Here is an 18546-nt window from a genome sequence, read left to right as displayed (position 1 = left end):
ATCAATTTGACATATTATATCAATCGAAGTTCATGACATACCTGTGAATATTGTAACAGATGAAAACAGAAGGAAGAATTTAAGCAAGGAAATCTTCATCCTTCTTCACACATGTGAAAACGACTACTTAGTTGAGGTGGTGGTGGTGGAGATAAGTGTAAGAATTAAAAGAATATAGTAAAAAGAACCATAAGATTCTACTTTATATAATGGCTTGGGGGTATGTAAGTTTCATCCTTAATTTTCATTGTCAAGTTTAGTAATAGTGTATTTCTCATAATATGAAAAAAAAAAAAAAGTTACTTGCTATTAGAGGATGAAAATGCAAAACAAAAGCATGTTAGAGCATCTGATACATTCGATTAGTAGATGAAATAGAATGCTAATTATGAGTATTGAAGGGTATACCTAATGCATAGGGCTCTAGTCAATGCACTGTTTGAGAGAGAGAATGTACACAAACCTATTATCATCAGCATCATCATCAATTTAGTATTTTCTATTTTGGCATTCTGGATACAACTCCCAATAGAGAGCAATCACCATATAGTATTCATTAATTTTATATAAATTTTTATTTTAAATAATAATTAATTTTTTTTATAACTGATTATATATATATATATATGTATATATATATATATATATGTATATATATATATATATGTATATATATATATATATGTATATATATGCATGTATATATATGTATATATATATATATATGTATATATATATATACATATATATATACATATATGTATATGTATATATTGTTAGGACCGTGTCGACACTAAGAGGGTGGTGAATTAGTGCTTACGTAAAAAATTATGTCGATTTGAAACTTCATACGATTAAACCATATCGGAAAGACGTTTAAATTTAAAACATTTGCAAGAGTAGTAATGAGTAGGTAAAGCAATTGCAAAATAAGTAAACGAGTAAAGAAAGAGAGGTACACTAATTTTATAGCGGTTCGATTGTTGTGACCTACGTCCTAGGTCCCAAATGGTATTTATAAACCCCAAATGGCTTAAAAATTGGAGCTAAAAAGGGTTTCATCCTGGGTTTCCTAGGTCCCGACGGTATCACCATTGGTGTTGGATGGTACCATCGCTTGTAGCATTGATACTAGGCGATACTACCACCTAATCTGACAATACCACTGTCTCACACAATATGAGAAACTATGTCTAGGCAATACTATTGTCCAATCTGATGGTACCACTACTTGACACAATCTGGGAGACTGTGTGTGGGCGATACTATCGCTAGACTCTACTACAAGACACTGAATAAGCCAAACAAAAAGCCTAATTCAGCCCTGATTAAGGCCAAATTGATCCCTAATCAAGTTGGTATGGTTACGTTTAAAATCAACTCAATTAGACCTAACTAACTCAATCTAGACACACATGATTACAAGCATGAATCTTATATTGTTCGACATATCATTGATTCATTTGGTGCTTCATCCGATTCTTTTGACGCATCATCCTCTCCTTCGGCGTATTGTCCAATCGGCATATTGACTCCCATGACTTTCGATCTTTTTGGTGCAATATTCGATCCTTCGGCTCGATGCCCGAATTCATGGCACGAAACCTTTTGCCAATGTCCAATCATCTAACATATTCACTCCGTCTCAATGTCCGATTTCTCCTGCTTGAATGGATTTGTCTTTTCTGATCAAAATTAGTCCTACGTCACTCAAAACATAGATAAGATCGTAAATTCATTAATTAATTTCATCATCAAATTCTGAGAATATATATATATATATATATATATATATATATATATATATATATATATATATATATATATATATATATATATATATATATATATATATATATCCCTTAAACTTATTTCGTATGTTTTTAATGTTTTCTACCTCCCATTTATGTCTCCTTATAAACTATTATTTGAATTATCATCTCAGAATTCCTGCCTGTTCATAAAATTTCAAACGTTTACGAACACAACTTTCAATCGTTCACAGCTGAATTCGAAAAGTTTCAACCAAATTCTTGGATTTTGATAAACATCTGATCTGCTTTTGATAAACACAACCGCTATTGATCTTTTCAAAGTTAATTGGTCCGCGTTAAGGATAAATATAAGATCAAATCCCATTTACTACCTTAAAACTTTAGGTACGATAGACACAATCTCTAGTTGGTTTGGTGATCGGTTGGAACTTCGACAGCTGCTAAACTCCTCTCTCATTCTTATCTTCTCCATCTCTGCTAAAAGGTGCTGCCTAGGGCTGGTTAGCTTCTGGCTTTCTTTGGAATCTAGGTTCCTCCGTGGGTTTTCAAGGCTATGATCTCCTTCCTCTTATAGTTGTGCGACGGAGGAAGTCCTGAGGAGATCGGGACTTCTTGGGATCGGGCGAAGGCATAATTCCTAAGAGTCCTGTGTGCACTCTATGATGCAGGAAGATTGGAAGACTCAGAGCATACTGCTATTTATGTGAGAGTCAAAGTCATCATATCCTTTATCTTAATATTTTAGACGTAAAATTTATAAGATAAAAATATGAAACTTCATTGTTTAGTTTATCAAAAATAAAAATAAAAAGGAAAGATTGGTAATGAGGAAGATGATGAGATTGTTTAGTTTATCGAAAATGAGCGGATGATCATATTTTGTTTAGAGATGTCATTCTTTAGGATGCGTAAAAAAGATCATAAAGACGTAAAAAAGATCATAAAGAAAAAGAAAGAAACAAAATGATCATGGCATTGAATCAATCATTAGATGAAAAGAAAAATTGATTAAAACTGATTATTAAATATTTAATTCAGTCAATAAGAATCCTGTGAGAGTAAAAGGAGGAAACTTTTTAGGTTTTTCCCTCGTAATCTCTAACCATTACCACGCATTGGCGACCTCCAGTTTCTTAGAAACAAGAAAGAGAACCATAGAAGAACAAGACCTACTGAAATCTGCCTTTGTGATTGACAGATTCAGTTGCTTAAGAACATAAACGTGAGTACATTGTTGTTCTGTGTAGCTGAATCCAGTGTCAAGCTCCGCACCGATGATGAGTTGCTTGAAGGGTGGCTTACTGTTATCTTGTACTCGCCATGGAAGAGCTCGACCCTGTACAGACCATCAGCATCAGTTGTTGCAGCCAGGTTATCAGACTTCCACTCAAAAATCAGCTTGTCAACCACATCCCCGGTCGGCAGGTTCTTGAAGTTGTTGTCTGTCAAGCACATTCTCCAGCATCCCTGTGGATGCCATGCTCCCCACATCACAATCCCCTGCACGGCTGGATGCGAGTATGCCTCCCTCAGAACGTCCTCCAAATACTTCGACTGCATGTTCACTTCAGATGTCAGATCATGGACTCAAGGAGATGATGTCAATGGCAGAACAGTTACTGTACCTCGTTTGAGTTAGCAACGTCCAGTTCTGTGAGCCAGATGGGAACATTAGCTCCGGCAAGCTTATCGAGAGCAGATCTCATGTAAGATATGTCCGGGATGGTGAAGTGGCTCTCAAGCCCGATCGCCATCCGCGGAAGATTTCCAAAGGACCGGATCTGCCGCAGCCTCTGGAGGTACTTTTCCGGAGTTGCTTTCTCGTCTACGGGCGCCTCCAGTGTGTTGAAGTCGTTGAGGAACATGAGCGCGTTGGGGTCGAGCTGGTGCGCCTGCTGGTAGAAGATGGACGACGCGTTCTCGCCGAGCTTGTCCTCATAGTAGGTGTTGTGGATGTTCTCGTTGACGACGTCCCAAGCGATGACCTGACCTCGGTATCTCGGTATCACGGAGTTGAACCTCTTGTTCACTGCTTCCCGAAGTTGCTGCGTGGGGAGCGACTGCACCCATTTCTGCACGGCTTCAGGGACGTCCATGACCAAGTTGTGGCCTCTGACGGCGATGCCGTGCTGCTTCGCGAACGCGAGCATGGCGTCCGCGTCGGCGTACTGCTCCTTGCCCTGCTCCGGCTCGTTCGAGGGCCACTTCATCTCGTTCTCGAAAGTGGTGACGGTGAAGCGGGAGGTGAACCAGCTCTGGTATGCCGAGTTCTCGAGGATGGTGCTGGCGATGGCGCAACCAAAGGGGAAGCCGGACCTCTTCTGCTGAATCGAGACTGATGCACCGGGCAGGGCGTTGCCATTGGCATCCACGGCTCGGATTGCAACAGTCTTCTTGCGGACCTGCGCGCAGTTAACTTCTTGTTTCATTGTAGCTTTCACTCGAACAGCTTCAATGTGCACACCGGAAGCTCGATCTGAGCTCTTACCTTGCTGATGCTCTCCGCTTGGTGAGCTCGCCATTGACCCTCCGTGAACGGTTGCAGCGACACACTGTCCACCCATATATCCACGCTTGTGTCCTTGCTCTGCAGCCACCAGACATTGAGATGGAAGAAATTAAACCATGTGCAGTGAGCTGAAGATTGACGTCGAACTCACCTCGAAGTGGAACTCAGCTGGGCCAGAGGATTTGGCAGTCAGGCCACCTTTGAGCATCGACCAACACCCCGACCGGGCTTCAACAGCTCCGATGGGGACCAAGCCATCCTTAGCCGTCTCGAAGATGGCCGTGATGGTGGTGTTTCCTTGGTCGACCTGCAACCAGGCTGAAACAAGACGAGGAACGTCATCGCCGAGTAGTAACGTAAGCAGTGCTTGCAGGCATCGACATGACAATACCTGAGAAGGTGTAGAGCATCCCCCGCTCCAGATAGACCTTCTGAGACATGCTTTGATGTGACAAGTTTCTCCGGTCCGTAGCCAAGAACCTGTTACCCGTGTCGGATGTCCTCTCTACTATCTGGCCAAAGCCGAACACCGACCATCCTTTGGAGCCATCATTGAATTCTGGATTGCGGACGATACCACCACCATATTGAGCTCTCTGGGGCTCCGCTAAGCACTGTAGGAAGAACAAGAGACGTCAGGATTCCCGAGGGTAAGGAGGTCATCGGGTGCTTTTTGTAACACATTTAAAATGCACATTAATTATTCAATACACGTGTGGTAAATCAATGTCGTGTTCATATACAGAAGATTAAGTGATACGACTAAATTAGCATTAAATGATAGAGAAAATAAGACATTAAGTGATCTATAGAGAAAGAATACATGTGTTAAACCTTTTTTTGTTTTTACTTTCTTCATGAGATCATTAATCCAATGGTTGTCATTTCATACAATTGCACTCTAATGCATAACAAGACATTTAGAAAAATAATATATTAAGCCAATTATGCGAAAATATCACATGTATTCTCTAATTATATATCCCTTCAAAAACTGAAGCTTTTTACATTTATACCATTGTTAGTTTCCTATCATTAACTACGATAACTTAATTATTCACTAAGACTAATTTATATTAATATCCTTAAAAACTAGCACGAAATTTATTAAGAATATTTTAGGTGATTTATATATTTCTTTGACCCACACAAAATTATCTTTATACATATATATAACCCAAAAAAAATAACAATATTATCCAGAGTGAAGAACTATGTAAATTAAAAAATAATATATTAATTTTAAGATAATCAAACATTCTTGCCTCTATGCTCGCAGTATAATCATAGGATATTGAAGTCACCAAATCCCCTGAAACCACATCAAAGAACAAGTAATTAGCAATTTAACCGGCTATAGAAGAAAGAAAAGAAAAGAATACACCATAGGAGAAGAACAATAAACTTCCCTCAGGAATATCCTCCTTTCAGGCTAAATCATGCTTAATATTTGTTTTGTCATCTTAATCGATTGATGTATGTATAATTGCTCATCCTATTACATCAATGGAACGTATTGCATCAATCAAAGTTCACGACATACCTGTGAATATTGCGGCACATGAAAACAGAAGGAAGAATTTGAGCAAGGAAGCCTTCATACTTCTTTACACCTGTGACAGCGGAGGAGATGGTCGTAGTGATGGAGAAGGACATAAGATGCAATATCAAAGAGAAACACAAGATTCTACATTATATAATGCCTCAGGGTTGTGTGTAAGTTTGATCCTTAATTTCCATAGCCAAGTTTGGAAGTAGAGAATTTCCCATAATATGTAAAAAAAAATTATTTTCCATTGGAAGATGAAAATGGAACTATTATTATTATTATTATTATTATTATTATTATTATTATTATTTAGTTTAGAATATTTAAAGATATAGGACAAGACATTTTGTGCCTGAGTTATATTCCTTTAGAAGATGAAATAGAATGTTATTATTATCATTATTATTATGAGGGGGGAAGAGAGTAGAGCGAGGGAAAGGGCCGTATCTAATACAAAGAACTCTTAATGCGAAATATAAAGAGAATAAATGTATACAATCTATCAACATTATTATCATTATATTATATATGTTATTATTATTATCATTATAATATTTTCTATTTTGGCAATCTATGTGGATGCAGCTCACAATGGAGAGTGTTCACCCTATAGTATTAAGTAATTTTATTCCAAAATTTTATTTTGAATAATAATTATGAGAATTTTGTTATAAAGCATTATGCATATATATTATTTATATGTATATTTATATTTCTAGGTTTAAGAATAACTTATTTATCATTTTAAATTTTGATATAGCATATATCCCTTCAGAAATTGAAATCCTTTGTGCGCATTATTGCCATTAACATCCATCAGAAGCAAAAGACAAAAAAAAAAATTTATCAAAAGACCTAATTAGTATTGGCAAAGTTGGTTAATTTAAATTAAATAAGCATATAGACATATAAAAAGTAGCTAATATTTTAAATATCGTAATGGGTTTTAAGTAAGATATATAAATTAGAGTTTCAATTAAAAATAGTTAACAATGCATAAACAAACCTCAAATTTAGAAAAAATAAGATAAAATTATTGATTATATATAAAAAAAATAAAAATTACCCATTAGTACATCTCCCTTAAAATTATTTGGTAGGTTATTAATGTTTTTTACCTACCATTTATGTCTCCTTATAAACTATTATTTGAATTATCATCTCACAATTCCGTCTGTTCATTAGATTTCAGCAACACAACTTTCAAACATTCACAGAGGAAATAGAAAAGCTTCCTCTGATCTGCTTGCTTGATGAACACAACTGCTTTCGATCTTGTCAAAGTCGAATAAAATTCTTCATATCTCGTTTTCTAGCTTAAAATTTTAGGTGCAATAAACACAATCTCCAGTTGGGTTTGGATGAGCGAACACCTCATCCAATGGTAAGATCAATATGCAATTCCACCAAGATTTAAAAGGTTAAAATTATTGGTTTTATTAGCTAAGATGAATGTAAGCTAATAAGATATAATTATTATTATGACACTCAACCAAAATGTCCCTATCTTGGCAATTAGCATGTGGTGGGGATTGATCACCATATAATATTCAGAATTTTCTGGTAGAATTCTTTTCTTGAGAAATGACTGCATGAGAATTTTGTTATCGGGGATATTTTCTTCGATGAAAATTGAATTTGATCATCAAACCCTTTGATTTGGCCTTTTAATGGTTACACTTAGTAAAGAATTGAAGTGGCAGTGACAAATAATAGAGCTAATCTAAACCAATATAGTGTGTCCTTTATGCAAGTTGAAAACCTAAGAACAACGAGCAACGACACACACGGCTCGCATAATGATGGGCACACACGACAACACTATAATTCATTCTCGACCATGAAGAATTGTTTGATGATCATAAGTTCAAATTTGACCATGGAGTATTTTGACCATAATGTAATCAAATCTCATCTAATGTATCATTTGAGGATGATATAACTAAACCCGATCAAGAAATTATTGATGTTAAGTTTGATGAACTAATATGTTGTTGAGATAAGTGACGTATAAAATACTTTAATTATAGACTCGGATCATCGAATTATTACAGACTTAGTTAGAATTATCTAAATCCTGATGTACCTTTGCATTAATATCATCATAGAATTATTTAAATCCTGAGACAACTTTGCATTAATATCATAGATTTAGTTGGAATTATCAAAATCATAAGACACCCTTGCATTATCTATTCACAAAAGGTCAACATAGTTACAACTGTGTTGGGTCCAATCATATGTGGGCTTGGACAAATTGGGCCGTTTGAGCCCAAATCAAATAAATTAAAGAAATCAAGAGAGAAATGGCAAAATGGTGTGATGGCAGCGTGTGTGTGAGCGCACTGAACGCGTGCAACATGCAGAGGAAAGATGAGAGAGAAATAGAGAGAGAAAGTTTTCTGTTTGACGATCAGTGGCCAAACGTTGTCAGTTTTGGCCCAAATTTTAAGTGAAGAATCCTTACAGTAAACTCTACAATCTTAACGGTGTTGATTTGTTGTTTACCCTCTCTAAGGTACTTTCCTGTGATATACATTTTATGAGACCTAGAATTCTCTTTTGAGGAGATCCATCCTATACGATGATATGCGAGAGTCAAGATCTATGTTCTTGATGTTATTCTGATCCTCTAGTTATTCTAGTGAAGACCTACTATAAACATATTATCATTATTATTGATAGTGGAAGTTTGAGGTAGACTACGGTCCCGTAGTTTTTCCCATATTCGGTTTTCCACGTTAAAAGATTTGGTCTCACTATATGATTGATTTTTGCTCTATTATTTATGCTGTGCTGGTTGATATTTACATTTGGATACCAAGTTGGTATTTTGATGAGGAACTCATTTTGATACACAAAGAGGGAAAAGAATATTCCGCTTTAACATGTTTTTCCCAACAATAGGTCATGAAGGACTTGTAAAAGACCAAATTGATTAATTCGAAATCAAGCGATAGACAAATCCTAACGTTTCACTAAGAGAGCAATTTTATAAACAAATCAACAAACGCTTAGTATGCAAGAGAAAAAAAAAGGGAAGGAGAAGACAAGAATTTTGGAATGTAAACTAATAGTTGTAAGTCCACAAACAACTACTCACCAAGTATTGGGCGTGTTATCAAGTTCTCATAGGTTTACGTATAAACTTGTGAATCTAATCAATGCCCAACACTACCCCAAATCTCCATCCACCTAAGTGCCACCCTCGGGATTCTAGGGTGCTGAGATGCCTGATGTTTTTCTCCACATCGTAGCTTATAAGAAAACAAGCCATGATATGCAATAATTGGGCCATTGTCATAGTTTTGGCCATTCTAATAAGCGGTCGCTCTATAGCCTTTAAACTACTTCTGCTTACATTTTTTAAGTAAAATATAAAAAATAAGGTAAAACACATTGCCTAAACATATATGCAAGCAAACAAAAGTAACGAATGGTCTATTAACGAAGGTGTTAAGGGTGCGTGACGATCGTTCATAACAAAATGATCAAATGTCAAGTTAGACAATTGGACATTAAACAAAAGATTATTATGCAAGAAATTAGATGTTGAGTTAGAGAATTGATTGATGTATTGGATATCAAACTTCGTGTTAGAAAGTTGTGTTAGAGGTTAAGACAATATGTTAGAGATTTGAATGAAATTTTGAAAGATCAAATGACATGTCAAAAAAGTGAACAACATGTTAGAAGATTTAAATACGTGCCACATGAGTGGTTGATGAGTAAGGTCTTGGTTGAGATTATTTTCAATCAATTTGAATTGACATTTGAAAAAGAACCCAAGTTTGCAATAGTCATTAGGCTTAAAATTAATTTAAAATTAGAACTTGGGTGTGGTAGTACCATCAAACCCAAGCGATGGTATCGCCGGATTATCTTACAAGCATAATTTGTGCTTTATAAATTGTTTCAATAGTGGTACCACCTAGGGTAGTGGTACCACCTATTATAGTGATAGTGTAATCGAAGTATATAATTATTATTTTTTTCAAAAAATAATAATAATACTATTTATACTATGAAATATTAAGAATTTAAAATTTTTTGACTCTATTTTTTAAGTCTATCGAGGGTTATAAGTACCTCACGAGAGCTTGACATATGAAGAATCCAACCTTGAATTTATAAAGTATTGTAGCTCTTTTTTTTAGTATTGTTTGAGTCACTCCTACTTTTTAATTTTATAATAATATTTAGTTATAAGAGGTTAGAGATGTTTTATAAATGATTGAGTACAAATGTTCTCTCTTATGCTTGAAATGGAAAAATTATAATAAGAATAATTTATCTTCACTTATCGAGAGGAAAATGGTTAATAGAAATTAATGAGATCAAGAAAAAAAAAATCTGGGGTGAATGTATGTGAAGATTAAATAATTATAAATTAAAAAATCTTGTTTCATGATTGTTTACTTATTATTACTCACTTTGGTGTCATTAAGATATTTACTGAATTATCGACCATCCAAAAGAAACAATTAATATAATCCTAAGATTAAATCAATCATTAGATAAAAATTAATTAGAATTGATTATTAAATATTTAATTCAGTCAACAAGTGTCCTGCAAGAGTAAAAGGAGGAAACCTTTTAGGTTTTTCCCTCCTAATCTCTAACCTTTACCAAGCACTTGCGACCTCAAGTTTCTAAGAAATAAGAGAAATAAGAGAACTATATAAGAACAGGACCTACTGAAATCTGCCTTTGTGATTGCCAGATTCAGTTGCTTAGACCATAACCGTGAGTACATTGTTGTTCTGTGAAGCTGAATCCACTGTCAAGCTCTGCACCGATGATGAGTTGCTTGAAGGGTGGTTTACTGTTATCTTGTACTCGCCATGGAAGAGCTCGGCCCTGTGCAGACCATCAGCATCAGTTGTTGCAGCCACATTATGAGTCCTCCACTCAGAAATCAGCTTGTCAACCACATCCCCAGTGGGCAGGTTCTTGAAGTTGACGTCCGTCAAGCACATTCTGCTGAAGCATCCCATTGGATTCCATACCCCAAATATCACAATTCCCTGCACGGCTGGATGCGAGTATGCCTCCCTCAGTATGTCCTCCAAATGCTTCGACTGCATGTTCACTTCGGATGTGGAAGATCATGGACTCAAGGAGAAGATGTCAATGGAAGAACAGTTACTGTACCTCGTTTGAGTGAGCAACGTCCACTTCTGTAAGCCAGATGGGAACATTAGCTCCTGCAAGCTTATCGAGAGCAGATCTCATGTAAGATATGTCGGGGGTGGTGAAGTGGCCCTCAAGCCCGATAGCCATGCGCGGAAAATTTCCAAAGGACTGGATCTGCTGCAGCTTCTGGAGGTACTTTACTGGAGTTACTTTCTCGTCTTCGGGAGCCTCCAGTGTGTTGAAGTCGTTGAGGAACATGAGCGCGTTGGGGTCGAGCTGGTGCGCCTGCTGGTAGAAGATGGACGACGCGTTCTCGCCCAGCCTGCTCTCGAAGTAGGAGAAGTGGACGTTCTCGTTGACGACGTCCCAAGCGATGACCTGACCTCGGTATCTCGTCATCACGGAGTTGAACCTCCTGTTCACTGCTTCCCGGAGTTTCTGTGTGGGGAGCGACTGCACCCAGTTCTGCACATATTGACGGTCGTCCCAGACGACGTTATGGCCTCTGACGGCGATGCCGTGCTGCTTAGCGAACGCGAGCATGGCGTCCGCCACGGCGTACGTCTCGTTGCCCTCCACCTTCTCGTTGGAGTACCACTTCATCTCGTTCGTGAAGGTGGTGACATTGAAGCGAGCGGTGAACCAGCTCTGGTATGCCGAGCTCTGGAGGATGGTACTCTTCAGTGCGCAACCCAAGGGGAAGCCGGACCTCGTCTGCTGAATCGAGACTGATGCACCGGGCAGGGCGTGGCCATTGGCATCCACGGCTTGGATTGCAACAGTCTTCTTGCGGACCTGCACGCAGTTAACATCTTGTTTCATTGTGGCTTTCACTCGAACAGCTTCGATGTGCACACCGGAAACTCGGTCTGATCTCTTACCTTGTTGATGCTCTCCTCTTGGTGAGCTCGCCATTGATCCTCGGTGAACGGTTGCAGCGACACACTGTCCACCCATATCTCCACTCTCGTATTCTTGCTCTGTAGCCACCAGACATTGAGATGGAAGAAATTAAACCTTGTGAAGCGAGCGGAAGAGTGCCGTCGAAGTCACCTCGAAGTAGAACTCAGCTGGGTCAGAGGATTTGGCAGTCAGGCCACCTTTGAGCATCGACCAACACCCCGACCGGGCTTCAACCGCTCCGACGTGGACGAAGCCATCCTTAGCCGTCTTGAAGATGGCCGTGACGGTGGTGTTTCCTTGGTCGACCTGCAACCAGGCTGAAACAAGACGAGGAACGTCATCGCCGAGCAGTAACGTAAGCGGTGCTTGCAGGCATCGACATGACAATACCTGAGAAGGTGTAGAGCATCCCTCGCTGCAGATAGACCTTCTGAGACACGCTTTGATGTGACGAGCGTGTACGCTCAGTAGCCAAGAACCTGTTACCTGTGTCGGATGTCCTCTCGGCTATCTGGCCATAGCCGAATACCGACCATCCTTTGAGGCCATCGTTGAATTCTGGATTGCGGACGATACCACCACCATATTGAGGTCTCGGGGGCTCTGCTAAGCACTGTAGGAGGAACAAGGGACGTCAGGATTCCCATGGTTGTGGGGGTCATCATCATCAGCCACCTAAAGCTATACGATAAACTATCAAATTTCTTAGGAGCTAAACTCATTGATACTTGTAAAATATATGCAGTGGTGTTTCCAACCCTCAATCTTTGATAAACAAATTTAATACATTATTATTATATTAATATTTAAGATGTATTAAAATTTTAATTTATAATAATATCCTTAATAACTAATACTAAATTTATTAATAATAATTTAGATGATTTGCATATTTATTTATTTCTTTAACCTACACAAAATAATCTTAATCAAGGTTAGAAATGGTCAACCTAGATTTGAAAGGATGGCAACCATATTGACATATGTGAAGGATCTTGAATTTGAAGGAACATATAAATTAGACATTATGATGATAAATAAATTATAGCTTTGCAAGTATATATGTTTAGAAGCCTTAAAATTTTTTGAATAATATTAGTCATAGTGAAGAACTATATAAATTATAAAACATATATATGAAAAAAATAATATATTAATTTCATCAGAATCAAACAACATTCTTGCCTCTATGCTCGCAGAATAATCGTAGGATGTTGAAGTCACCAAATTTCCTAAAGCCACATCAAAGAACAAGCCATTAGTAATTTATCCTTGTCTAAGGAATATCCTCCTTTTTGGCTAAATCATACTTCATATATCTTTCGCATCTTAATCAATTGATGTGCAAAGGATTGCTCATCTTATTGCATCAATGTGACATATTACATCAATCAAAGTTCATGACATACCTGTAAATGTTGCAGCAGATGAAAACAAAATGAAGAATTTGAGCAAGGAAACCTTCATCCTTCTTCACACCTATGAAAATGACTATTTAGTTGAGGAGGAGGAGGAGGAGAAGATGGTGGTGGTGGAGGAGGAGGAGACAAGTGTAGGAATTAAAAGAATAAAATAAAAAGGAACACAAGATCCTACATTATATAATAGCTAAGGGGTACGTAAGTTTGATCCTTATTTTTCATTGTCTAAGTTTAGTAATAGTTTATTTCCCATTATATGGAAAAAGAAAAGTTACTTGAAGGATTGTTGTTATTGTTACTACTACTGCTATTATTATTATTATTATTGTCATCATCATTATTAATTTATTATTTTCTATTTTGGCATCCTCGATACAACTCGCAATAGAGAATAATCACCATATAGTATTCATTAATTTTATGTAGAATTTTATTTTGAATAATAGTGCCATGGAAATTTTGTTATAAAGGATTATATATATGTTTAGGAATAACTAATTTATCTTTATAAATTTTGATAGAGCATATATATCATTTCAAAATTTGAAATCCTTTTTTTACATTATTGTCATTAACGTCCATCAAAAAAGAAAAACAAAAACAAAAGAAAACATCCATTAAAAGACCTAATAACTATTTGCAATGTTGGATAAAATGTCATAGTATTTTAAATATTATAATGGGTTTTAAATTAACAAGTAGTTAACGCTACATAAACAAACCTCAAATTTAGATTGAAAATTATGAAAATTATTGCCTTTATAGGAATATATATGTATATATGTTATAATTTGCCCGTTAGGATATCAATAAAGTTTAGAAAATTTCAACCAAACATTCACAGCCATCATCATCGCTGTCGTAGCCGCAACAACAACAACAACAACAACAACAACAACGATCTATTCTTGCCCTACTCACGAAGCCTTTCGCTCGTAAGCTTTTTACTTTGCATCGATCCAAGATTGGTGTCCTTGATAGGAGCACCATCTTGCGGGGGCATGATAGCATATTAGATTTCCTCAACAGATTAGAGAATTTCTCTTAATAGAATAGAGAGATATCATCATATAGTTGAGAAAATTTTATCTGCTATCATGCCCCCGCAGGATGTGCTCCTATCAAAGACACCAATCTTGGATCGATATAAAGCAAACAGTTTACGAACGAGAGGCTTCGTGAGTAGAGCAAGAGCATATCGCTGCTATTGCTGTTATTATTGCAGAGGAGGAGCTACAACAAAAGAGCTACAATAGATGAGGTAGTTACAAGAAGAAACTACAACAGAGGAAGAAGCTGCAGTAGAGAAACAATAATGCTACAGAAGAGGAGGAAGCTACAATAGAGAAGATAATTGTGAAAAGATAATTGCAAAAGAGGAAATAAGTGATGTTACTCGTCGTATAGCAGACGACCGTACAACGGACGAAGAACGGAGTCCGATAGGGAAACGAGTCCGACGAGAAAGAGTTCCCCCCTTCTCTGCTCTGCAAAGGCAAGGGATGTGGTGATTCGATGGCCGTAGAGTCTTGCTCTTCTCACTTGCTCTGATACCATGTTGAAAAGAATAGAAGATAATAAAAATTATTAAAAAAACTTAATTGTATATAATCGTCCCTCTCCTATTTATAGGAGGGAAGATTTATAACAGATTAGAGGATTTCCCTCAACAGAATAGAGATCCTCAATCCTCGTTAGGAAATCTTATCTTTTCAAAGTTAAATGGTCTGTGGATAAATATAAGATTATATCTCATTCACTAGCTTAAAACTTTAGGTACTATAAACACAATCTCTAGTTGTTTATGAGTCGAGGATTTGGATGAACATATCATCCATCGGTAACATTTTCTAAAATTGTTTGTGTAGTATTTTCTCAGAATAAAAAGACTTTTTTCGTGTACGTGCCAATATGTAATTATTGGTTTTATTAGGTTGAGATGAATATAAGCTAATCAAATATAATAATAATAATAATAATAATAATAATAATAATTATTATTATTATTATTATGACGGACGATCACGACGTTGTTATTTTGGTAATCAATATGTGATGGAGATTAATCACTATAATATTCTAAATTTTATAGTAAAATTTTTCTAGATTAATAGCTGAATGGGAATTTTGTTATCAATGAGTTTTTTTTTTTGATGAAAATTGAATTTTAGCATCAAACCCTTCATTTTCTTGATTAACAATGGCCACAAATTGGCCATTCAAGATTGATGGTCGAGATTACAATCTTATCGGATCTTGATAGTTTGATTGATTGTTTTCGTGACTCTTCGATAAGTCGATGAAAAACCAACTGTAAGATAATGAACAAGAATCATGAGAAACTAAATCAAATAATATTATACATCATAATCAAAGCAACTCAAGGTGGTTACGCTCGTAAAAAAACTATAATGATGGTGATAGTTTATACGAGTGAATTTGAACTATTATAAATTGTGCATTACTCAAGCTAAAAATTAACATAACAATGACCAATCACACATATATCTCAAATAAAGATGAGACGACATGTACCACTCTATTACAATGCTCGATCATAAAGTATTGTTCGACAATGATACGATTGAATCTGACTAGGAGATTCGAGTTTAGCCATGAAGTGTCATCTAAGTATGATGTGGCCAAACCAAACCATCAAGCATCGTTCGATGTTGATGTGACTGAATTCATCCATAAAATATTCCGTAATTATGATGCATCTGAACCCAAGTTCTCTAATGACTCTAGACCAATGCACCGAGATGTGCGATAAATAACATGCTCATGTAGGTCTATTGAATAATATTGTGTCTTATATTCCTCAGCGCATCGAAATATAACAGGAAATAGATGATAAGAACATAAAATAAATGATAAAGATAATTCTGACATTTATGCAATCCGATATATCATGTCTTATTGCATATCTCGGTAGCTCAACACATCAACATGTCGGATCGAAATTGGATATAAATCCCTAACATGTCAGATAATCAAAATATAAATTAACACATGTCATGTAAAATCATTATTATTGGCATTCAGTATATGATTTTTTTTTCAATAGAGTAAGACCATATGGGATCTGATAAAGAAATGAGTAAAATATATTATATTTAAGTCTTGCCATAGAGGTCTCAATCCTGAAACCACTTAGGCTCATTAAGAGTCTAAGCATCACTAAATTAATGATATAAAATTAATCAGCAAAAAAAATTAAAATGACTAATCAATGGCTAGTTAATGGTCATAAAATTAAATCATATATTAAGTCAAATGAAATATACAAAAGGGCTAACAACAATTAAAAATGGACTAAGGACATTACAAAAATTTGAGTTTCCCTTACTGATCTCATATCCAACATTTATGTCATGTTTCTGAAAAAGCAAACACAAAAATTTGACTAGAAAAACAAAACCTTCCTTGAGTATCTCAAAGTGTTGTATGTACAGCTAATATGCATCAAAAGAGTATCCAATATTCCAAAAAGTGAAAAGTACCTGTGCATGCCACTAACTTTTCTCCATGGGGAAGAAAAGTTACATGAAACTACATGAAACTGTCTGAGATTGATGGAGCTGTCTGAGATTGTAGAAGAAGTGATGGAGCTGTGCATCCAAACAAGCATGAGGAAGAAGTGATGGAGCTGTCTGAGATTGTAGAAGAAATTACATGAAACTTAGACAACACACTGACAAAGATCAACCTTAAATACACTCACATGACACTGTTTGCTATCAGTCTCTGAAAATTCAGCATCAGAACCAGAAAAATCAAGCATGCTTTGCATGAAACTAAGAAAAGAAGATTTAGTTCTCTTAAGAAGAGGGTCTGGGTTTGGTCATATACTGGTATATCATGCTTAGTTTCTTCAATCTACTTCATTTTTGTTTCTTGTAATGCTTTCTGTGCTTGTTGAGATTGAAAAAGGCTATATTGTATCATTATCACATAAGTATTCTACTTGAGGTTAGGTAGCAAAGTGATAATTGTGGAAGCCATGGAATGTTGACTGAGCTGTTGCATCTCTCAAAGACGAAGTCATTAAGAATTAGATGAGAGTCCCAACTTATCAAACACCAGCGTTGACTAGAGTTTATGAAGATCAAGTTGCCATTTCTTCTCGAGAAATTATAGTTCTGCTGAGAACTTGAAGATCAACTCAGAAGCTGGTAGGCTTCAATAATTCATGATAAGGCAGAGGAGAAAGATAACATTAGAGACAGTAAAATTTACGTTCTTTTTATCCATCATTGTCAATCACTCTCTCAATCTCCCTCGCGACAAACTCATCCTCAAACCCTTTTTATATGCAATTAGAATTAAACTGAAAAGATTCAGTTTATCTTCCAACAAATTATACAGTTTATGTTAGGGAGAGAGAAAAAACTCAAAATACCTACAAAGGACTATTCTTTTTACTTGGATCACTAATTTTTTAATCTTAGTTTAAGTATAATTAGAACTTCTAAGATATTTATCAACCCTAATAAATTTTATGTTTGAATCACTGTCATCTTGTCTTCTCCTGACATGCAGTTTGCGTGCGTCACTCGATCAGTGCTAACAATCTGTCCACAGATCATGCAATCCAAATGAGTCTAAATTAGACGGAAAGGCCTCACAAAATTTTGTTTTCAAGAGATCAGAAAGAGATGCGTTGATGGTGATAATATTTGAATCTAAGGAAATGAAAGAGTTGATCACAAGCCACAACCAAAGCTGAAGTAAAGAGACATTGATTCGTGCGATTCTTTAATCAGATAGTGTTTAATCAAACTCTCCTTCATCGCCGAAATAGAGGTAGGAAATGATCGACTTGTCCACTGCAAACAAAACATGATTTCTCCATACTCAACATATTGGCCAGTCGTATGCTAGAGACAGGAGAGAAAGAGAGTTGTTGGTGAACACAGTTGAAATGTTGTGCTTTCACTCAAATCAAAACCTGTGCTGGCCAAGAAGTTTGTGATATTAGGTACTATTGGTAATCTCCTTTTGCATGCAAGTTTGAGATTTGACACTTGTGACCGGAGAAGGTGATAAATAAACACATGTTAAATTAAGCGATTCTATTTAATTAGGTAAGTATTATTATAGATTTAATTAAATTATAGTTATAACTATCGACAAGGAAGCTCATTTATAATATAATTTTTATGGAGATGATCTTGACGAAATGAATTTCCTTACTTTTTATTTTAGACCTTTACTTCCACTTATATTTCATCTTCTATCAGATGAAATATG

At 36.1% G+C, this 18546-nt stretch overlaps 2 protein-coding genes across 2 annotated transcripts; both read right to left on the bottom strand.

Moving 5' to 3' along the window:
• Window positions 1–2975: 2975 nt before the first annotated feature.
• LOC103989613 (endo-1,4-beta-xylanase 5-like) lies at window positions 2976–5885 on the bottom strand. The gene is made up of 7 exons (XM_065153071.1): window positions 5828–5885; window positions 5550–5596; window positions 4676–4898; window positions 4436–4602; window positions 4264–4362; window positions 3401–4177; window positions 2976–3329 (listed from the first exon to the last, which is right to left on the bottom strand). Exons 1-7 carry the CDS (start codon window positions 5883–5885, stop codon window positions 2976–2978), a joined length of 1725 nt encoding a protein of 574 aa, XP_065009143.1.
• Window positions 5886–10462: 4577 nt separating this feature from the next.
• On the bottom strand, window positions 10463–12506 carry LOC135586217 (endo-1,4-beta-xylanase 5-like; the record flags this gene model as incomplete). The annotated part of the gene is made up of 5 exons (XM_065144465.1): window positions 10463–10914; window positions 10988–11764; window positions 11851–11949; window positions 12023–12189; window positions 12263–12506. Coding segments are annotated over 5 exons (1635 nt in total), but the record flags the coding sequence as incomplete, so codon positions are not given.
• Window positions 12507–18546: the final 6040 nt, after the last annotated feature.

Source organism: Musa acuminata, chromosome BXJ1-1, assembly GCF_036884655.1.
Source record: "Musa acuminata AAA Group cultivar baxijiao chromosome BXJ1-1, Cavendish_Baxijiao_AAA, whole genome shotgun sequence".
Classification (NCBI taxonomy): Eukaryota; Viridiplantae; Streptophyta; class Magnoliopsida; order Zingiberales; family Musaceae; genus Musa; species Musa acuminata.
The sequence above is the reverse complement of the archived record's forward strand: the minus strand, read 5'-3'. Positions and strand labels throughout refer to the sequence as shown.